The sequence below is a fragment of the Falco cherrug genome, chromosome 9 (assembly GCF_023634085.1).
Source record: "Falco cherrug isolate bFalChe1 chromosome 9, bFalChe1.pri, whole genome shotgun sequence".
Classification (NCBI taxonomy): Eukaryota; Metazoa; Chordata; class Aves; order Falconiformes; family Falconidae; genus Falco; species Falco cherrug.
The window spans coordinates 41,178,841-41,202,684 of NC_073705.1; the positions used below are offsets into that span (position 1 = coordinate 41,178,841).

A 23,844-nucleotide genomic window follows, 5' to 3' on the forward strand; every position below is an offset into this window, starting at 1 on the left:
AGTGCAATTCAAGGGGTTTGCATGCAAAGAAATAAACCACTAGCATGAAAGCCAAAGAGAGAGACAGGGGTTCATGGAGTATTTATGAATGGCTCATTTATTTTTCCACAGCTACAAGAGACATGCTCTCTCAGTGACTCTAGGATTTCAACACAGAGCCCAGCAGTGCTTGCTCCCTCTGTGACCTAAGCCGACAAGAGACCTAACTCTCATGCGGGTCTTCTCTGTCAAACAACCAACATCCTACAGAGCACATCTGGGAGGGAAGACCCAGACTGTCAGTTGGAAACCCATCAGCTGGCTTGGGTGCAAGAGGAAGCCCTGAGACTCTTGGGGCTGTAATAATGGAGGGGAAGAGCTGAATACCCACAATCTAATGATTTAATTAAACAAATCTATAACATTTGTCTGTAACGCAAAGGCAGGAAAAAGCCCCATCTGATATGCATAGCAACTCACTCAGTTTGCTCTGCTGCTTGGCTCAATCTCCAGAAAGCTTCTAACTCTAGCTTTTATAGTGGCATTACATGCAACTCCCTTGTGCACCCAAGTCCTTACACTGGGGACATCTTGTGTGAAAGAGGGCGATCAACCTCCCCCTCAACGAGGAGGGCAGCATCCCCCTTGGATCAGCCAACATGTAAGGCACTGAAAGAAGGTGAAAAATTGCCCAGTGAATGCAGCTCTGCTGTGCCACCTTGTGCACAGGCAAGTACAATCTCTTCCTGACCCCAGCAAAGTAACTTGCTTATGTCCAGGAACAAGAGACTGGAGTTTCCTTATCAGAGCTTGAAATTGCAGAGCTTTTATTAACATTTGCAGAAAAAAAAAAAAGAAAAAAAAAAAGAAATAAGAAAAAAAAGAGTTGTTTCTAAAAACCATACCAAACCAAAACAACATTCCAGCTCCAGTATTTTATTCAATGCATGCTGGCTTCACAAGCACTGGAAGTTATTATCTACATGGGAAGAATAAGAAATCAACAGTTCTGACCAGCAACAATGGCTGCAGAGAAAGAGTGTTTGGCAGCAGCTCACAGGCAGGGAGGAGGGAAGGAATGCAATGAAGAAGAGGAATGCAATGCTCTGCATGACCTACAACATTAATAGCACCCTGCATTGTAGGCCACCCCATTATTTTAATCACAACCACAATTTGCTTAATTGGTATTCCTAAAAAATGACAGAAGACAAGTGTTTGCATCAATTAGCTGTCGTTTCTTATTTTTCCTAGAGTATGTTTTGCTCAATTTTTCAGCTTCTTTAACTGGAAAGCTGTTGTAAAAATTAAGATATGTACAAAGAAAAATCAGATGCTTGTTTTAATTATTTAGTCACTGGAGACATACACTCTGGTTTAAATTACAATGGATTATCTGACTAAACTGTTGGGGGAATATTTACTATATCTTTAAGAAGCCTCTCTCTCTTTCTCTAATGCTTTATAAAATGCTTTGAAGGCTCTCCAAATTAATTTTTTCATTATTAAACAAGCATTTCAGATTTGTTATCTTACCTTTCATAATGTCTGCGAGTACATGTAGCAGCACTTGTGCTTCCAGGGTTACCACCTAATTCATCATAAATATGTTTCCATTGTCGACGGGCTGTTATCTGTAAAAATGGCAATGGAAAATTTAATCTTGCATCTTTACAGATTCTACAGTGTTTGAGTTCACAACAACAAATGCATGTGTGACACTTTCAGAACAGCATGTACTACAAGCACTATAAAAGCCCCTACAGAATATACAGAGTGCACAGAGCTTTGGGTGTTGTCTTTTTTTTTTTTTTTTTTTTTTTGTAAGTTAACACTATGTCTGTTTTCTTTCTCTCTAAAATGGAGTGATCTGACTGATTCATTATCAAGTCACAAGCAATACGGCCTCACAAAAGAGAATCTCAATCAATATAGGGTCATTAACCATCAGAAGTTATGCAGACAAATCCCATGGTGAATTATGAAAATGAAGCTCAAACCATACTCAGCACAAATAATGATTACATAGTTATTTTAACTGAATTAGAGAAAATAAATCTGCTGCAAAACCCAAATCCACCACAGAATTCTGTAAATCCACAAAAGCATAGTCCGTAACTCTATATGTTACAAGCTGTTTATTTTTATCCATTTATGTCAGTAAAATATATAGATCAAATAGTAATAAAATCTTAACATACTCCAATGTTAATATTTGAGCTATGTACTTTATTGGACCACGCTGATGAAAATAAACATCTTGTAACATATTGAGTTGCATACCATGGTTCTGTTTTTTTGTACAGAAATTAGGATTATACAGAATAACAGATGGAAGACCTGGCAAAAGAATTGTTTCTGAATACCACTTCATTATTTTATATATTCCGCTATATTTAAAACAGGAAGAAAAACAGGAATAGGACAAGCACAACAGATCACCCTCTTTTGCCTGCAGCTCATAAAGAAGGCCAGTGGAAAATTGTGGGGGCAATTTGGGGGGAATTTTGTCATTTTCTGTGGAATGCTGTGGATTTTAATATATTCAGCCCTGGAGGCTTCTTTGGAGTTACCCACAGAGCAGTCAATGGCGTTCACTGAGTAGCTAAAGGCAGCAATCAGAAGAAAACAAATATTACAACTCGCAATCTGAGGCCTGTAATTTTAATCTAAACAAGCGGAGAAAGCTAATGTCATTAAATATTACAGGGTAAGAGGTGTTTCTTTTTTGCTCAATATAAAAGAAAAATCTTTCCTTTGCAGAAATTATACTCCAAAGCCAAAAGCATGGCTGGAGACTTATCATCTGATAATGTTACAATTTCTTCAAGTTTATTGTTTGTACAGTTCTCCTTAGAAAACATCATCATCTCCAACTCACTGTTACCACCTATACATAGTTTGCACCTATATATACTTGAAAAAAAAAAAAAAAAAGAAAGAGTATTTTATCTTAAACCTTATTTAAAGCAGAATGTGCTGACTGCATTCACGGATTTTATTTTCTGTCTTCTGTAACCAACCCAAAGAGCACAGGCACCAAAGAGAGACTGCAATTCAAGGATAAATTCTGCACAAATAAACTATTTAAATACAACATCAAACACTCATCTGAGGATGAGGCTTATTTTAAGTCTATTTTATTTAAATTCTGATGCTACCTCTTCCTCAGGCTACCCACACTTCTATCTGTTATTACTACCAAAGGGCTCGAAGAACTGAAGTCCCAATAAGCCATAAAGAACATCATCTCCTGATAATATGAATGGATGCTCCTTCCGCAACTGGAAAGGTCAAAAAAGAGTTGACCAAGTACCCTGCTGTGGAGGAATGCCTCGATGGGAAGCTACCTCAGGTCCTGTCTCCCACACCTATTCCACTGGTCCTCAGGACAGGCAAAGGACAGAGGCTTGGCCAGCCAGCCCTCGCCTTCTTGTAGCTCCCAAAAATCACAGATCCCCTGGGGACTGCTGCAAGTGGCTTTATATTAAATCGTCTCTGGCAGCCTCATAGACTAGGGGAACAAAGATGCACAAAGCCAGTCTGGGGTCTGTGCTCCGGCCCTCTGGCAAGCACAGCCTGGCTGGCTTGCAAGGCTGTGGGCCAGGACGTGATGCTTTGGCTAAGTACAGTGATGCTATGCAGAAGCTGTAAATGAAAGCAAAGGATTAGTCAGCAAGAGGACTACTGCAAGTCCCCCTTTTAAACATCCTGGTGTGACTAAGAAGAATGGTCTCCATTTTCAAAAGGAAAATGTTAACCTTAGAGCCCATCTCATTAACTATGAACTGACTCAAGGGTTGATACTTAAGCTGAAACACCAGTAAACACAGCCAAGTTTAAGGGAAAAAGAGAATCCCTTTGAAATCCCTGGATCACTTTTTGATATCTCTCTCCTCTATGCTGCCTAGAATAACAGTATTTTCACAAACATTTGCCCAGCTTTACCCAATTCTGCCTCTGCAATGGACCAGAACTCCTTGGCAATTAGTAGAGCTGTGCCTTCCCACGTACAGAGCTAAGTTTAAATTTGACATTCCCTGAAACGATTGTTATTCTAACAGAGCCTAGGGTTGAGTTTTCCCCTGCTCTGGAAAGTTTAGGTTTTATGCTTAATAAACTTCAAAGGACCACAGTAACTGATGAATTACATCCTTAAACAATCTGAACAAAATCCTGCACTGTGGAAACTTCACAGCCATGCAGGGCAGCATGGCTCAAGCTGGATGCTCATGCTGGCCATGTCCAAATCAAGGACTGCTTTCTTTTCTCATACAAGTCCCTCCCAGCCACCTCCGTGACTAGGAACTTCCTGAGCAGCCAGGAAAGGGCAGTGCTTGGCAATGCTTTGCTTATGGTTGCTGTTCCTACCAAAAATGCCTGCCCTGGCGCTTCTATGCAGCGGTTTTTAACTCTAAAAGGGCTCGTATGTGCTCCCGGTTAGTAACATGTTCATGACCAGTGCACATGAGGAACAGAAAGGCAAATAACAAAAGATATGAAAATGGTAAAATATTTCAGCTGCCTGGGCAGGGAATTTCCTGTGAACATTCAGGAGCAAAGTGTTAGGGCTTTTTTAAGGACAGGGAGCTACAGTGGTGTAAGATAAGGCCCTGCAAAAGCTTTATCAAATGTCCTGAGTGCTTTCATTTCACACTTTTGATTCATTCAGCTTCAGTTTCCTGATGTAAGTCGATCTGCTCTAGTAGAAAGCACACAGAAGACAAAGAAACTTCGCTGCTTTAGTTTTCCAATTTGTTTTTCCCTACTCCTGCCAGTATATACATCCCTCTTGGTGCCTGCCACATTTCTGAAAGTGCAGGATGCTCCAGGCTCATCCATTAATCATGGCAATTGCACAGGCCAGTCTCATCTCTGACAGCTTCCCATTCCAATGCTGGCTTTAGTTTTAAAGTAGTTTTCTGGTTTGCACACCCCTCCCACGATTTGCTCCAACCTACGGCTTCACAATGCTAGAGCTGGGCTCACTGGAAGCCAGGTGCTTTGAAAACCTGTGTGACATCTTTCCCAACTAGCAGAATTTTGAGTTAAGCAAGAGACTGGTCTGCCCAGGGACCTGAGAGCAGATCTGATCTGGTTTCTTTAAGCACAGTATTAGGCAGTGACTGGTACTCAAGAACAACCAAATAAAAGCAACAATCTTATCTATTAGAGGTCTGTTTATACACATGCTTTTAATGGTGTCTTCTGCTCTGAGACATTTTAAGGTCTTCTGCACTGCAATCCTAGCTCCCAGCTCTCTTCCTCATGAAAAGGCTTCTTGCGTATTTTGTGCTGCAAATATAATGGGTGACTTTCTTGTCATGGTATGTGACGTTCACAACGCTCTTCAAAACAAGAGCTCTGGGTATCAGCTCTGTATGAAACAAGCGCAGGTAGCTTTGCATTCCACTGATATATCAGTTTCTTCAGGCCTGCCCAGACACAGGACTGCTGTACATGTCAATCATTAATTTTTAAAAACTACAGCACTTTATTGTTGCTTCCAAGAGGCAGCAACTAAATGGGATCCCACCAACCTCTGGCAAAATTTAAGCTGCTACATACCAAATGCTAAGCTCCACCTAATTTTCTTTTTACCCTTTATCTTTCTAAGACATCTCCCAGGTAGAGTCCACATAGCACCACAGCCTTCTGCAAAAATGCCAAGGAACTCCTTTTGTGTTGACTCAAAAGGAAAAATGCCACTTCATGACTTGCCAAGGACAACTCTTTAAGTAAGTCCTGGAAGTTTCACATCTATCAACATCTGCACCTTTTTATTCACTTGACTTAGGGTGATTGAGAAAATTCCAAGCAATGGTTGTTAAATACCACTGCAGCTGAGTCCCCTAGAACATGACATTATTTTGTATTTCATCCAGAGATTTGGGGACATTTTTAATCATTCATACTGTGAAGGCCTGCTACAGAAAGTGCTTTCCAATGCATTCTCCTATTATTAGTAACAAAGACACTCATTTCATGTGTCTTTGTTCAAGAGAAACGTGATCCCACCAATTCCAAAGAGACACCTTCACCTGTTAAGGACTTAAACTAATTTGTACGGGTTGCTATTTTTATTAAGCCTGTATTATATAAGTCCAACAAGAAGTACATGGGCATGTGGTATTACACAGTTATAGATGACAACTAACTAAGAATTAGTAATCAAACAGATAACAGACAGATGAGAAATAACCCTCACAAGTACTCTCACTGGAGAGCCCTTAAATGTGACATATGACACATAATCATGACGATACTGCTAGATATCCTGTATGTACAGGTAATACTCTCTGTCAGGCCTCACTGGATCCATTCCAGCCCCTGATACATGACAATAAAGGACAGCCAGACAGATGGCTAAGAAAGTTGTTCTCTGCATCTCAAATCCAATCCCTGGCTGTTTTCATTCACTTTTAGATCCTTAGCCAAGATGACCGGACCCAGAGGTGTTGCACTGTTTTGTGACTCCGGGCAGAAGCTGGAAAACACCATACATAATCTGTGCTTATTTCTCAAAGATGTTTTTAAAGCCCCATCGAAGCAACTATATATGGACAAGGTGGACAGGGCAGAGGATGAAACTGGCTATGGGCTGACTACCATTGTTCTGCCAAACACAAGGATGTAAAGTTTGCAACTGGTTTAACTGGGAAGGCTTCTACACTTATTAGTAAAAAACTAGTCATCTGACCACTCTAAGTTCCCATATGTGATTTTAACCAGTCTTTTGTTTCCTGTTTGTAAAATGGCTGTCACAGGCTGAAGCCAAGTATCAACTCCTAAATATTTTTTTCTTTACAATATTTCCAAGAGAAAAGACCAATTTCTATCTCAATGCACAAACCAGAACTTGTGAAATTTTCAAACAAGTTAAAGATGATGAAGCCCTATTCAAGTCAGATGGAAGGTTCCATATAGATAAATGTGTATTAATCAGGGTACATCTGAGAAAGCCATTGCTCTGCATGTGACTTATCATCATCAATATATTGGCACTGTGCATGTGAATGGTGGATTCTGGTTGTTATTGAATTAAGCACTCCACGTTTCTACATCTAAGCAGTCCTGCCTAAGATTCTGGAACTGATACCGAGGTCCATGCCACCCCAGTCATCCACTGCCTTGTTAAAAAATGAAACATGAATCAAACACAAAAGCCTCTCAGCAATGCTCACCACGATAAAATACATACTAACAAATGCAGCTTGGCAAACTCAATGAGTATCAACTGGCCATAAAATAATAAAAAATCAGGGTGTGCACAGGTCAAAGTATTGCAACAGCTATTGGTTTAACATTCAGGGGAAAATCAGTAAAGCAAAGGCAGATCCATTACTGAGAATGAGATCGTTAACAGAAGAGAATGAGGTCAGGAAAACTCATGCTCCATGTACAACTAAAATCACATCAGAATGGTCCTCCCAACTTCTGCTCTTCTGCAGAGAGCACAGACGCCACCCACATCATACAAACAGGATCAGGCCCATCTCTTCAGCCAGAGTCACGCTCAAACCAAAGCTGGGCTCCCAGGTATGTCAGAGGGGTGAACTATAGCTTGCCTTAGCATTTACTGACCAGCAAGGAATTGCTTAGTTTCTTCCTTATGAAGAATAAGCATCACTGGTACATTTTCTTTAAAGGTGACAAATGCCCCTGAACAAAAGAGGACATCTGGCACTAAGAAAAGGACAGGAGCTTTGAGACAAGGGTGGACTGATGTTACTCTGGATGACATTCTTACGTATGGGATCCTTCCCCTCTGATCCTCTCATGTTTCTGCTACTGCTGGTAGACCTGTCTCTCTGGCCTCACGTTCACAAACTCATCATCCTATCCCTGCTCTGTCCCAGGCACAAAGGTTCACCTTCTCCAGCATCACTATATCTATCCCTCTCCGTCTCATTCTGGCACTAAAACTCAGCTCTCCCCAGCAAGCCACCACTGTGGCATCCCTGCTTCTGCACTCAGTCCCTTCAAGCTGATCTGAAACGTTGCTGTGACAGTTGCCCGCCTCCCAAAGCACTCTGACCACGCCACTCTCCTTTCAATCCCCCTCCCAGCCTTCCCTTGTGCTCTGGATCAAGTTCAAGATTTTAGCCCTCATTTTCATTGCATTTTACAACTCACGGCAATTACTCTTGGTGCATAATTGCTGTAACGATCTGTCTATGGTGGCTATTCATTCATTCATACATACCCATGAGCACACCTACGCACACCCCTGTACATAAGCATGGTATGTGCTGATTAATGAAAGATAGAGGAACAATAAAAGCCAAATCAAGCACTTATTTCTGTTGAGAATGTTAGATTTCATATTTCACAAAATCCCAGCCACACCCATGCTAATCAGCCCGGGCTGCTGATTTACAGAACAATATGTTTTATTGTATGGAAGGAAAACAGTGAGTATTGTATTTTGGTTCAAATGACTTTCAGTTTCTCGATAGTGCATTTCTTCTTGTCATTTCTCTACAGCACAGATATGTCCCAGATTACTTCGTAAACAAAGCAAAAATAATTTCTTTCATCCAACTGTGGCAGGAACTGAACAACTTAATCTGATCATTGTGTGCAAAGAAAATATTTCCAATGACGACATCTTCCTATGTCAATTGGTTTTTATTACAGATGTCATCTCGATGTGCCATATTAATGCAGCTCTTTCTTCTCATTTCAAGATTTTAATCTAAGTTTGTTGCTCTAATATTTTATTGCTTAAAAATACATGCTGTAAAATCCATGGCCATCACATTTTCCTGTGAGCTAAAAATAAACTGCTCTTGTCAGATATGGTTAGCTGACAAAAAGTGTCAGAGACTTTTCTGAATTACTTTGATAACTTCCTGTTTATGTGGTACTGACCCTTGTCTAATAAAGATCTTTTACACTTGGAATAAGAGAAGATACTGCAGCATACTATTCCTTAATGGACAATACTGATTACTTCTGAAAGCCTTTAATACATTTCCCATATTAGACATGAACAGATGTCAGGGATGTTGCCAAGTGAAATTTCTTTTATGCAATCTTGGCTTGTTGTACAATAATAGCCCTTTCTCAACATGGGAAAAAATTACAGACCCAACTAATTTCCTTGACAGGGAAGAGTTACATATGTTTTCCACTTGTAGTTTTTACGACAAGTTTACAATTTTGCCAAACCTGGAACTAATTGGGACCGTTTCCAAAAAATGGTCCAATAAACCCACAATGTGTACAGCTAGCCTAAAATGCAGCAAATGATTGTTTGCTTTTACATTTTTTTTTCTAACAGGGAAAAGTTAGATTGCACAATTATTTCATTTAAGTTACTTAAACACTTACTGTTTCATATCCTCCCAGTTTTTGAGCAGCTTGAAACATAGTCCAAAGGTTAACTGTTAGAGGGACAATAAGTATTTAGATAAGCATTGCATTAGCCAACATATTTCAAAGAAATGTAAATTAAACAGTTTAAAAAAAAGAAAAATAGAGAAAAAAAGCTCACAGCCCCTGAAAAAGCTCCTGTGAAACATTTTCCAAAGAGGTATTTACATAATCTGAAGAGTAAATATTAGCCCATACTATATATATTTTTAATTACATATAAGAGAACACACTTAAATTCCCTAACAGGACTGGAAAAATACACTGAGACAAAGGTAATGGGCTCATATGACTTCACTGATAAGTATGGTATAATGACTGTAGCATGTTTCCATAACTTTGATAATAAAAATTACTCATTGGGAAGAATGTTGCTTTTAATTATTTGTTTAATACTGATCTCGTTAGCAAGCAAGCATGAGCCACACACTGGCTCACAGAGCAAAGCCTATTGATTAAACAACAACATCCAATATTAACTGCAGCTCAGATAATGGCCTCCTTAATCAATAAACAATAAGCTGCGTTCTAATGGGTCCTGCATGAATGAACCCAGAGGGAGCACAAATGAGAACTGCCATAATAATTATGGTATGGGTGGTTGTGCCTCGCCCATAGCTGTGGGGCCATAGGAAGTGAGGGAACTCAATTCAAAAGATGTGCTGGGAGATGCTTGCTACTTCCTGCCTCCTCCCCTCTCATGTGCTTTTCATCCTGGCCCACTGTCCCATAGGGCCACTGCTTGCTGTTGGTATGCCACTTTATTTTATTTTATTTTATTATTTTATTTAATCTTGCTTGCTAGAAGAAAACCTGATGTCTTAGCTCTATGAAACGTGTATGCCGTATTCCACCAACAGTGACTCCCCATGGACATACTACAAATACTTCAGGCCAGACTCAGCAATAACGCTGTGGACCACGGAGGACGGGATCTCTTCTTCCACAGGGGGATGCTCTGTTGTAGTGTACATATTGCTTCTTCCCATTAACTGATTTATATTGGCAATGATTGCACAAGTCTTGCTGGACAAATACAGAGCCCCTTCCTGCAAACATTTCTGCTCTTCTCAGCATACTTACTCTTGGCATTTAAGTATTTGCCGGATCAGGCCCCTAATTTATAATGAATGTCAGGCAACTTTCAGTGTATTTCAGCTAAATGTTAGCAGAGGGCCCAACCCCCACTGGGGAATTTTAGAAATACTACTTTAGCTTGTCTTTCAAGCCCACCCTGTCCCCATGCTTGAGGGAGTGCAGAATAAAACAGGGGGGAAAAAAAAGTCCTCACTTCAACACAAAACATTCTGAAAGCCTCATTGAACCTTGTACTGTTTCAATGCTATCAAGAGCTTTGCTTAGGCTTTGATTTAATCTGAATCAATGCATAATGTAACGAAGCTGTTCATAGTACATTAATTTTACTTCCATTTCAAGCAGCCAGTTTTCAGACAAACACTGTAATCATTCGGAGTTATATAAGTTTATAATGGCTGCTGGAGGCCTGTTGCAATCAGTGCCAATTGCTATTAGGTATGTAAATTGTTATGTAAAACATACAGGTTTGACATTCTTCATCAAAATAACACATGGTTTTAATCTGGGAGATAAATTAGAGTAAATAATATTTCAATCCATGGAGTTTTCCCTTTAAGGAAATAAAGTATCATTCAATCTATAGATAAGGAGGAAAAATACTCCCATTTACAGCTTTTGTTGGAAACTCTGAAAGATCTACATTGCGCTGCAATATTTATGTAAAATTTAGTTACAACTGTATCTTCTCCACCTACAATTGCTTTACAGATTGTGGCACTACAAACCGTACATGCCAAAGCAATTCTAAACATTGCATTCTGTATTAAACAGATAGTCTGGTTTTATATTCTCCAAAGTCAGTAATTTATTAACTATAAACACTTTTGGGGGCTTAAAAATACGATCCCTTTTGTGCCTTTCTTGACCACCGTTAAATGTCTTCCTTTAATATTTGTCCTTTCATAAAGAACATCTGGGCACAATAAAGATACGTCATATTATTAACTCAGAAGAAAGGCATTACAGACGCTGCAGATTTACAAAACAGAAAACTAGAGAGTTTTCAACATGCCTATTTCTAGTCATAATCAGCGGATTTAAACCTATAAATATCCGGCAGCAACTACCCCAGAAGGAAGAGATGCAAATCTAGGCATATGACAGAGAAATGCCTGGACTGAAAAATGTGTAGATATAAACATGGTCCCCCCATCCATAAGGCTTTAAAATAGGCTTCATGTGCAAATGCTTTCTCCAGAGAAGCCAAACCATTCTAAAATGTCAACAAGAAAGTGAGAAAAAGGATACTTACTCTGCTTAAAACCTAAATAGGGTATTCGTTCAATTGGTGTTTTCCTTTCTTTCATATATTTATAAAGAGCCACAAGGAAAGCCTGCTCATCAGCTCTGCATTCTTCACCTATGGCAATCTTTGATTTATCCTCACTTGAGCCTTTTTTACAGTTGCTGTTGTTACTCTTGGGTTTGGGCAAAGCTGACTTAGCCTCACATTTTACCTGGGAAAAGAAAAAATGTCATATCAGATCTGGGTAATCTTTAATTTTCACTTAAGGAATAAATAACCTCTCCTAGCAGAATGGATTGTTGAAAAAATGAAGGCCAAACCATGCAACTGTGTTTGAGGGGAAACAAAGGAAGCTATTTATAGAGCTAAATGTCTTGTTCTGAATCTTAGTCACAACATTTTTAAATAGCCACATCTTTAAATCATTATAACCCATTGGTAATGCTCTCCAGATCTGCATTTTTATGACTATACATTGCTATGTCACAGACAGCTCCCATCTCTCACATACACTTGCTATTAGCAAGTCTAATAATAACCTTCATTCCAGGATTGACACTGAGCATTGTCAACTCCCGTAGACAACCCTTGGAGCTGAGGGTGCTCAGCCCCTTCCAGGAATGCTCAGCAGCCAGCTCTGAAACGACACATTTTTCTCTCCTTTGGCCCACCAAAATAGATGCAAACCTTGGCAAGGTCTACCCAGGCAGAGCTCTCAGCACACGAGCGGAGGTTCTGCTGTAGCATGGACTTAAGTCAAGTGAGTTTGAGCATCTGCTTAGCACAGCCCTAAGTATTTAGCGAAAGGAAGAGGCTGGTAGCCGGAGCCTTTCCTGGTAGACACCAGCAGCCCAATGCACAAGTCTCAGAGCTCCAGGCCTCCCACTGGCCTCCTTGGCAGACGTGTGCCAGTCAGGAAGTCAACAAATTGGAACCACTTTACCTCTCTCATCAGTATTCAAACATGGGGAAAAATATCCAGTGAGATCGGTTTAATCCTGCAGTCCTCCTGAAGATAATCCTCTCATTGAACCAAGCAAATTACAACTCAGGCATTGCCATAATTTATGTATACCAAAAAAAAAAGAAAAAAGAGCAGAAACTTGCGAACTGATGTTTATAAGCTCTCCGTGACCAAGATGGGATTGATACATTTCCAGTGAAATACTGGAAGTCCTCTAAATACAAGGTCGTAGTGATGGTTACATGTAGTTTGGATTTGTACTGCCCCTTCAATGCTTTTGAGTGCTGTGAGAAGCCTCCTGGCAGCTCCATATCCTATCCAAGAGATGTCCTTTGTGCTCCCAGAGGGATCAGGGAGACTGTAAGAGCCCGAATTTGGTATTTTAGGAGGAAAGCAGAAGAGAGCAGGCTACCTTGCTGAACAGGAAGGCAGGAGCTCTTGGTCAACTAAACCACTGGCTCTCCTTCACTCTCCTTACTTTTAAACCAGGTGCTTCCTGGGTACTTGTTGACATTTTGGAAGTAAAGTGCTATGAAGAGCATTAACTAAGTGCTTGTAAACAAACAACAAACATATCAAAGACTACGATATGCTTATTTTACCTCAATAAAGCTACCCTATATGCTTATTTTACCTCAATAAAGCTACCCTATACTTCAGGCTCAGGGAAAGCACACTCCTCCAGGGTGTTAACTTCACAGAAAGCACTGACTTAAGGGTAGCTGCCTCCATAATTTTCCACTGACACTGGACAAAGCAACACGAGCTCCTAACCAGAGGGGAAAAGTGACCACAATTTTCCAAGGTAATCGATGCTGCTGAAAAGTCTCCCAGTTGGAAACTGCAGAGTACAGGCTCGCTCCTCCCAGGCAGTGCAGCAGGGACTAGGAAATGGACCTTCCTGTGGGATTTTTCTTGATCACTTGCTGTTGAAGTCTATCTGCTGTACTGCTTGATAGTCTCTGGTTGCATGGTTCAAAGAGATACCATTTTCCTATGGTACAAGACCCTATGTTTTGTCTTTTAGTAATAGATACGCTTGTTGACTAAAGTGCTGTAAAGATCCTGGGTTTCATCCAAAACTCAATGGAGCTAATGGGATTTTTTTCCTATTAAATGAACTTTGGATTTCCTCATCCACTTTTCAGTTCAGAGCTGTAATCCCTTGACTTTTTTACTTCGGCTCCTCGCAAAATTATTTAACAGCTTCCCCTTATAAAGCTTAGATTACATTGTCATAGTTTTCAATGCTATACCAAAGACTGGGTTAGCAGTCCCAATATGAACCCATGATTTCAATAAATTTAGATTTTTAATTTGAGCTGCAAATCTGTTGCAAGCTAAAACATGGAACATATTCACTGGACCTGGGAAAAAAAAATAAAATCAGTTTTGTCACCCACTTGCTAGGTAAAGTCAATCTATCAATCTTCTTAACGGATTTTCTTTTTCAAACTGAACAATTCAGAACTATGTTTGCAAAGACAGCCTGGGCATGAATGCTAAATGAAATCAAAGCTCACTGCTATGCAAGCGAACTAATGGCAAGGGATGTTAACTCCCAAGAAGACAAAAAGAAACAAAGAAAGTAACATTAAAAAAGCCATCAGGAGTGAGAAAAACCCATGTTACACACAACCTCCTTCTCTCCAGTGTACAGAGAAGCGAGGTCAAAGTGCCTGTGGAACTCAAAAGTGCCAAAATGCAATGGATGGACTCCAAGCAGCGTCAGGTTCAGCAAAGCTTTGATGAAGGCTGCAGTGCTTCATCTGCTCAGCGTTCAAGGCACAAGCCTCACTTTTGGAACCTCCCTACCATCTGACAGGAGGTACAGATGAATGACAAATTATTAACAAGAACCAAAAGGGCCAAATGCCATGCTGGGTAACACCGGTGTAAATCCAGCATAAGTGTATCAAAGTCACTGACAGCAATGCCAGATTTTCACCAGGCACCACAAATTGCCCTTCTCTCTCAAAACCTGATTTTGAATCTTCCTAGAGGGCAAAGATCTGGAGGAAGGTCCTGAACGTGGAGTTTTGCTTGGCTCTGCTCGCTTTTCTGGTCTGCTCAAAAAGCCTGAATGACTCCGTTACGAAGGGAGAGTTCAGTTTCCACAGGAGGAGTTAAAGCTCTTTCATTGTAGCCTCAGTGTGAGTCATGTAACACTTCCAAAATGAAACGGAGGGCTAAGGCCCTGACAGGCAACCCAGCATCACAGCATGGATAGGCTGAGGTGTACTGCGATGGCCTCTGGGAACATCTGACTGCCTCCCACTGTGTGTTCCGTCAGAAGCATGTGATCCATGACCAAACGGCTGGTGAACACACACCCGTGTGTTTGTCTTCTCCTGCCAGAGGTCACACACAACACAGACCACTACAGATCTCCACTTTAAAGTTTCAATCAGATAATGGCGGAGGTGCTCGGAATAAATCTCCAGGTCTGAGAGCATGCCAGGCCACCTGTGGCCACAGGAAAAGCACCTCCTGGCAACTTTTAAACTATTTTCCCAGATCTTGCTGTACAAATGAAGTGAGAGATTTACTTCAGCATTTGCACTAGGAGATGTAACGAGCAGATTCATTTGGGGACAATTTTCATGTCTAACATGTTAATCCTTTCAGCTCTTTGAAATGGTCAGATCAGCCAGTTTTAGAAAGCCTTACAGTGCATTTCTGCATACTTTGAACGGGAATACTCTTTGGCTGCATGAAGCAGGTCCGATGAGGGTCGTGCTGGAGCCTGCAAGACCCAAAAGCCTGTCCAGCACTGATGACATGTAAAGTATGAAAGCCTCCAGAGTCCTGGGAGCGTTCAGAGAGAAGAGCCTGATATATGCCTCTCCAGGAGAGCTGATCCTGCCCCAGTAGATGGCCTCATATTCCTGTGATTTTTACATTCCCAGCCTGGGAGGGAACACCTGTGGGATCTTCCCCAGGAGGTACCAAAATGCATGCAGTGACCAGCAAGGAGATCAAAAGCAAGAAGTGGTACATGGAAGACCCATTTCCCTTGGCAGCACCTGCAGGTCCAGGACCACATCGTCTTTCCTGTTATCACACTGTTTTTAACAAGCCACTTACACTGGAATTTAGTCAGAGCTGCTCCTACCCAACCAAACACTCTTCTGTGTCAGGGAACAGTAAAAGCCTACAAACAATCTGCTGATGGTTCCAGGTAAACATGCCACAAGACACCTAAGTTGTAAGAAGGAACAAAGCTCTCTAGACATCAGCAGCCGAGAACATGAAATTCAGCAAGTCATTATAACCATGTGGCTTGTGTTTGTCTTGCCAGGCTCAAAACCATAGTTTCAAAAACATAGAATGTCACTCCTGCCACTTCCCAACCCAAACCATACAAGCACTGCGTTTCCGTCAGAGCTGTCACCCCACCACCCGAGAAATGAGGCTGCTGCCAGGCACTGGGTGCCATGATCTGATGATGAAGGCACAACTTCTGGTCAAAAGGGATTTTAGCTGGAACAGGAATATGACCAGGATCACTGCAAATTGTTTTAGCATCTGACACAAGTGGATTTGTCCTGTTTACACTAGCAGTGTTCAACCCTGCTCTCCATGATCCCATTGTCAGCACTAGTCAGAGATGGAGCACGGACAGAGGAGGAAAACTGATGGTGAAGCCCAACATGGGGCCTAAGATGATGACTCTACATCCCACCTGTTCCCAACCATGAGAAGACAGTAGGTGGACCCCTCTTCCCCAATACATTTCCCCTCCTTCCCCAGAAACCCATAGGCAGGGTCTGTATAAAGTGCAATACAACTGCTGTAGAGGGTTTCTGATTCACTGTCCTCCTCTTATTGAAGTATAGCCACAGCCCTGAGACACACAGATTGATGTGAAGAGCCACAGCAAAGTCAGTGTGACTATATGCAAGGACATATCACGAGCGTGTCTATTATTTATAATGAAATTAAGCTGGCCAAGATAATTAATGCTATTAATATCTGCACAATGATGAGCACAGTATGACTAGATAAATAGAGAGAATTACTTCTTATCTGAAATATCCTCCCATTTGAGTAGTAGAGTGAACCCAAATATAAACAGAGAGGATAAACAATTTGGCGTGAAGTGTTACTGTTGTTTCAAATTATCTAATACCTATGTATCAGGTGCTGATGAGGCAAAACTACTTGTGCTACAGTCCAGGGTGCTGTGACAACACCGTCCATGCCACAGTTTGTTGGTAACATTTTAACATGAAAAATGGCTTGGGGGAAGGGGGAATTGAGGCAAATTGAGACATTTTCACACCGCGGATTTTGCACGTTCTTCCACAGAGCAAAAACATTCAGGCAAACTCTATAGTATCTGGCAGGACCCCGCAACTCAACACACCAGGCTCCAACGCCTTTTACCATGCCTGTCTAATACGATAGTACAGACTCCAACTGAGCACAATAGGGCACAAAAAGAAGAGAAACAGTGACTTAAGGGCAGAGCTTCATCATGAACTTCAGCCTCTTTTATCGTCATCAACAGAAGGCACAAATTTAACTGAACTCCTAGGGAGGAGGAGGATGAGGTGGAATTTAATTTGCCTTCCTATGAGAAACTGAGAGCAGAACACTTCCACTTGACCTCTTTAACCTCCTAATCTCCCAGGACATTCACTGTGTACAACAATACCAACACAAATGGATCTATAGATTCACTGTATTTCCTAAAGAGATGGTCACAACAATGGAAGCGTTTTTCAGATACACATCCATCTAATTTATTGAAACAATGGATTCAGGAGGAGTTGGCCTAAAACTTCAGTCTATGCAAACCTGTTTAGCTGTTTAGCTCAAAAGTATCACAGTGACAAAGTTTTGCCTCAGATAAAAATCGACAAGTACTGCTCTAAGTAATTTCCCATCTTTGCATTTTACAGTTTCAAATTAAATCATCTTGAAAGGAGCCATTTGTGCTGCTTTTTTTTTTAAAGAGAAAACCAAATTCCTATTTAAAACCTCTCAAGACAACATAGAAAATAGGATATAAATTACACTACAGAAGCTCCATTTTAAAATATTTTAAGGAAAAGATATAAATCCATAAATATCTAAAAGATTAAGTCTATAAACACAAATCAGTGATCCGATTTTTACTTGCAGTATGGGCTAAGCACTGCAGCACATACAGAAGACTCTGTAAAAGCATGCACTATTCAACAAACCCTGGAACACACAGCTCAGCACTAAGTTTTAAAGAAACAGCCCAGAATTTATTTTTTTTTAAGATTTCATACTGAATTTCTGCCTTTATCTTTTTTTTTTCCTAATTTAAAATAAGTTGAGATTTAACATCAGGGTAATGTCGTTTGTGTGTGCTTCTTAGAAACCATTACTAAAGGGGCTCTTGTTTCATAGTCTGTTTATCTTCAAACTTATATTTAGAAGTACATTGTAACAGGGTGAGCTGCTCCCAGGTTTATTTTTAATTCTAAGATACTGTCACAAACTATGTTTGTGTGTCACAGAATGTGAAAACTAACACTAGATGCCAAGAAAGCTTAAGCACTACCAGTTACCAAAAAGCTGATAGCATTAGGTTGTTAGGTGATTATAGTTGCTGGTAACTTTGAACACAGACATGATTTAAAGTGAAGAACAAAACTGTTGAAAAAAATACATTAATCTCTCCAAGAAAATAAGTTACATTCTAAATTTGAAACAGCATGCTGGGAAACAAAGGCAGGGCTGTACCTAAAAAAGGAGAGTGTACTGAAAAGAGTATTATTAAGTGATTTACCTTGGCAACAGCTTTGCTTTCAGAATTATTGTTGGAATCCTTAATGCCATTTAATGAATCTCTTCTCTGTGGGCAAGGCTTCTTTTTGCGCGGTCTGCCTTTAAGATTTGGCGCTGAAAATTAATGGAGAACAACTTGAGCACATTGTCTTATACTAGATTCTTAACAGCTGAAAGCATAATAAATAATTCCACTACAATCAGTCACAGAAATGTACACATCTGTCTACAGTAAATGCTTATTACGAGATTCCCATCCTCCATGGGTTACATCTTGACACACTATAAGTTTCTATAGACTATCCCCCAAGGCAAATCTATTCTTCTTTCACATAACTAATTAATATAAAGTCAAACACTGGTCTCGGAAGGACTTGGAGAGAAAGCACAAATATTTCTCCATGGTACAAAAAAGAAGAAACTAGAATATTAATAGGTAACTTTGCATTAATCACCCTGCTGCATTTATTATTTCTAATCTTCAAGTAAGAGTACTAACTACTATTTCCAACTTTGGGAAACATCTGGTTTTGGAAATGTTCTAAAATATTGAAACTCCTTACAGCTCCAAGAAATGTTTATATATGCTGTCATTCTTGTCAAAGTTCTTCTAAAAAAGTTAAATAATAAAAAAAAAAAATACCCGAGTCCTGAAATGGATCAAAAAACCCCCTTAACAACTAGTTCTGGAAGTTGACAAGTACTGAAATAAGTGATTGATTGTTTCATAAGGGTTACACACTACACATATAAATTAACATGAATCACTTTCAGTTTTGTCCAATCTTAAGATAAAACAGCTCTGAAATAACACAGTGACTAAATCCTAACCGTGCTGAGCCATATGTAGAACGGGAGATGGATCATCATAAAAAATATCAGACTCATCTTTCAATAGCAGTATTACAATATAAATTATGATCACATATAGAAATAATAGATGAAGCAGATGTTTGCTCATTATTATGTGTCCTGCCTGCTTTCAGATTTAAAAATCAGCCTTTGACTACTATGGTAACATTTAAAATGATAAACAATCATTAACTAATGACTGTACCAAAGAATATAATTTCCTTTAAACCTTTAATTTCTAGGTAACCATTGTTTTCATTACTTAAAGGGATGATTAGAACAATGTCAGAAATCCAAACACCACAAACCTCTTGAGTGCCTTCTAATTGTTTCTAATCTTACATTTGTCACACAGTAAGCCAGTGGTTTCAGGACATTTTACATTTTAATTAGTTTGCAAACACAATAAAGGGTGCTAATTTGATTTTATAGTTTGAGTAACAGTGTCATATTTGGTCTGTTCAGAGAAAAAGAAAAGCCGTGGGTTTAAAACCAAAAGTCTAAAAGACACATCCTATATATATATATATATATATACATATGCATATGCATGTGCGTATGTGTGTAAGTTCATATTTGTGTCTATATAAAAATATGTTTCTCTCCATCTATCTCCAGTGAAGCACACTCTGCTTATTGAAAAGTACTGCAGAAATCAATTCTGAAATTGTCATCTGAGGCTAACATGCAAAATCAAACAAAGAGAGAAAGAAATTATTACCCATTCCAGTCGACAAACATCTGCCTGATTTATATCTGTACTCATGAATGCTACAGCATGTGACTGCACACTACGTCGCTGGAAGTCTCGACTTGGTGTGGATGTCAGTCTTACACAAAATGAACACTAAGAGTATTTGCTCCGTGCTTACAAATCCCCTCCCCCAGCCGTTCCATTACTCATATAAACAGAGATGAGCGACTCGGCGGGAGCGTGGGATGAGCTCCGAGGACTCCAGCGCCAGCTGCCAGACTGCCAGCCCCAGCCACGCCACCCTGCCTTATTTATAAACCCCGCTCATCCCTGTCCCTTTGATGTCTTCCTGATGCCTACTTTTTTTTGCATATGACCTGGATGGGATGGACAGATCCTCGACCAGGCTTAGTCCCAGCACCTTCTTTAAAAAGGTACAGAAGAAAATAGAAATGTTCCCTCAATTTACTGCACCCTGGCACACACATTAAAATGTTAACTTTCAAATGAATGGACCCCCTGACCTGGTCCAACCAACAGCCAGAGAGAGAAGTGGTTCAGCTAGGATCAAATACACTTGCATATGAATTACTTTTTCTTTTCTTTTTTTTTTTTTTTTAATAAATAAAGAAACTAGTTTAAGGCTCAGTGTTTTCCAAACATACTTGTTATCCTGACTTTTGGCACTGTACTTTGTATCACACTATAAAGCACTCCTAATGTTTTGCTAAAAGCTTTAAAAGCAAGAAGGCATTTGTTCCTAAATTCCAGGTATATTGAGCTTGCATATAAACACTGTTTGAATTGGAGCCTTCCACAGCCGAACTGGCACAAACCCACAATGAAATGGGGTATTTGCATTCTCCCCGTGGCTCAGGAGCTACAGCCGGGAAGGTCTGTCTGCAGCACACACCAGGACCATCCCACACACCCCACGATATGACTTTAAATCACTTGAAGCCATTCCAGATCAGACACACAATTAACAAGAAAGCAGCAATAGGAATTCATACCAGAAGAGAAGGTCCTTGCCTCTAGTATCTACTGCGTGAAAGAAAACATTTGAAATAGTTCCAGTCACACTTGAAACAAGGCCATTAACATTTGCTCCCTAAATCATTATAAATAAATGCATTATTCAAAGATTATTTGTATTTCAGCTATATCAATTTTGTTCTCTTGAGCTAGGAAATATGACTAGGACTGAAGAAGTAATTTACAAGTCACATACTTGTTTTAGGTTTTTTGATATTTTTTGTTTCATTTATGATATATTCATGAGCACACTGCAGATTTCCTGAATTTGTTATTCATAATTATTTTAAAGCAATTTTACACACATGTTGTGTCTTAGTCCCAGTCAGTTTTCCTGATGACATTGGATGTTCACTTACTGGACAGCTAAGTGGATATCCCATGGTTTTTTCTGCTTTCTGGTGGAAAAGGACTTCTGCATAACCACCTGATTTCTTCACATGTTTGTGCATATGGTTTTCAAATTCATTTTCTGAAAGCATTTGTGGCAGTGAGACCTGATAACTTGTACGTTCCCAGAAGGTGAGAACATAAGCAAAGCATATTAAAGTAAAAAATTGATTAAATAAGTACAGAAAAAAGTTTGCATTTATTTGCCACCTCTTTAATCTAAGTGCCTGAAACAAGAGTATGAAAGATACAACACAATACTAGTTTAAATAGTTTCTCTCCTGTGCATTTGAAAACACGTTTGCTTTTGCCAGTTGTGGGTTTTTTCCCTTCCTTCCTTTCTTTTTGCTTCCTGATGTACTCGGCTACTGAAATGTCCACTGAGAGCCTTGATGGGCTGCTCGGAACTGTTGGCCTCATGTTCAGAGAGCTTGAGGAGCACGAGGGCATGCTTCCCACCTTGCACTGGTTATCTTTCCCATCCCTGTCACCACTGTGCCTGCTACCTTTACCCATCAACAGGAGTTCAGAAGGACCATTTCAGCACTCCTAGGATGCCAGTTTTACATCAGCATGTTGCCTCCCTGTTTCCCTGAGCAGCAGATCCAGTGGGTGTTATTTAAACAAAGCTGTCCCTCAGACCCCACCAACCCAGCTGGCTACGCAATGCAACCACTGCAGCTTGCAATGCTACCCACTGCTGCAGGGGATGCCGAGGCTGCAACACAGGGTTGCACAAGGAATCAAGCAAGAATCCAACAAGGACGAAGATCTAATTCAAGTGCAAGCATTTGTAACTATAAAGAACAAAAGGTGTGATTATTAACTAGTATGCATGTGGTGTGGACTTAAGTTTTTCAGCTGACTAATACTTGGTGGTAAAAGTCTTGTGCTCATGATTAAGTGAAAGCATGTGAAATGGGTAGGTCATGACCATCAACAGTTACACAAGCCATGATGACAACCATATCTTAACAACTCTTCCCATTCTGGAATATATCTTACTGCCGTCTCTGTTGTGAATTTTCAAGGAAAAGAAAATTACTTAATAGGAATTTATTTATAGGAATCTCCCCTCCATGTTTGAAAGGGTCCCTGGGTGTCGTCTTGAGATGGGTAGTCACTGCAAATCAGAGACTGCTGCTTGCACTCAACATGAGGGATCAGTATTTCTTGGAAGACCATGAGAAGTTAACTTGTGATGGAGTGGAACACAAGGCAGCTGGGCAGGAGAAAAGGGAAGATGGAACAGCTTGTGCCTCAGCCAATGGAGTAAGAGAGGGAGATTGGGAGACAGAGAGGAGAGAGGCAGGAGGTGTGCCCCCAGCCTGCTCCTCCTGCACTGCCTGGCAGGAGAGGTCTCGTTTTGAATCACACACTTCCCACACCCGCCTGGGCCACAGCCAGCTGCCCCATGCTGGGCCAGTCTCTGGTGTGCTATAGCAACAGGGTGCAGGAGGAGGCTGTCACAATCCTCCTACGGAGCTGTTCCTTCGCCTGCACGTGGCTCTGGGATGAGAGGGAGGGGACGAGCAATGCCCTCAGCTTTTTCTGTCTGGGTAGGGGAAATGACGTTTGCTGGCCACAGGCACGCTGAGCTCCTGGCCAACATCCCTTGGGCTCCCTAAAAGCTCCTTCTCTGCCTGCAAGAGAGCAAAAGGAGGAGCACACAGCCATGGTCTTCAGGAGCAGGGACTGAAAGGGAAGGTGAGGTGTAGAAGCTGCCACTGCCACCTCCTCTGTGCAAATCCTCTCACAGAAACACCTGCCTTTAAAAAATCCAAAAGCACTTGGTCCCTTAATGTAATGTAACTGCCCTCAGTAATCTGAAATTAAGATTTAATCACTCTTTTATTCTTCCTAGATGGAAACTTGTTCCTTGCCTCCTCCGCCCCAAACTGTGGCTAAGCTCTTCGACGCCAAAACACCAGTGATGCCTTACATGTTTTTATTACAAACTGTCACACCTGAGAGGTTAAATGCAAACCCTGTGTTATGCATGGCACAGGGAGTTAGATTATCTGTAGACTGGCAAATCTTTACTGACTAAAATGTACCCCAGGAAGAAGCTGACCTGGTGATCCTGAAGCCCAAAGCCTGTTCCTGTGAGCTGCCTATGGACCACCATAACCAAAAAAGGACAACGCAGAGGCACCTGCAGCAGAGAATTAAAAACCAGGTGTTGGCGATAAGCTCAGTAGCAGGCTCTGACCCACAAAACAAAAGAGCCACACAGAAAAGAGAGGAGCTCGGGGTTAACGCTGCTCAGACCAGCTAGATGTTTGCTTGAAGTTAGAGGTCCTCTCTATTCATGACGCCATAGAACAGCATAATTGCTCAAAAATTACATCCTCCCCTCCAGCACTCTCATCAGCTTGTGCAAGTATCAGGATATTGTAGGTGACTGGGAGAGAGCCAGAAAGGAGACAGCTATACTGCTCA

General features: G+C 40.7%; 1 protein-coding gene across 4 annotated transcripts in view; it reads right to left on the bottom strand.

The window, feature by feature from the left end:
• The window catches only part of ARID5B (AT-rich interaction domain 5B), a 123,943-nt gene that overhangs the window by 20,869 nt on the left and 79,230 nt on the right, over positions 1-23,844 (bottom strand). For 2 of the 4 annotated variants that reach the window (XM_055719631.1, XM_055719630.1), the window contains 4 exons: positions 18,433-18,545; positions 11,708-11,912; positions 9,316-9,368; positions 1,516-1,613 (listed from right to left, as the gene is read on the bottom strand). In XM_055719631.1, coding sequence (XP_055575606.1) covers positions 1,516-1,613; positions 9,316-9,368; positions 11,708-11,912; positions 18,433-18,545 — 469 coding nt within the window. Of the gene's footprint in view, positions 1-1,515; positions 1,614-9,315; positions 9,369-11,707; positions 11,913-18,432; positions 18,546-20,004; positions 20,110-23,844 lie in introns of those variants that run through there. The other 2 variants (XM_055719634.1, XM_055719633.1) reach the window with 2 other exon arrangements.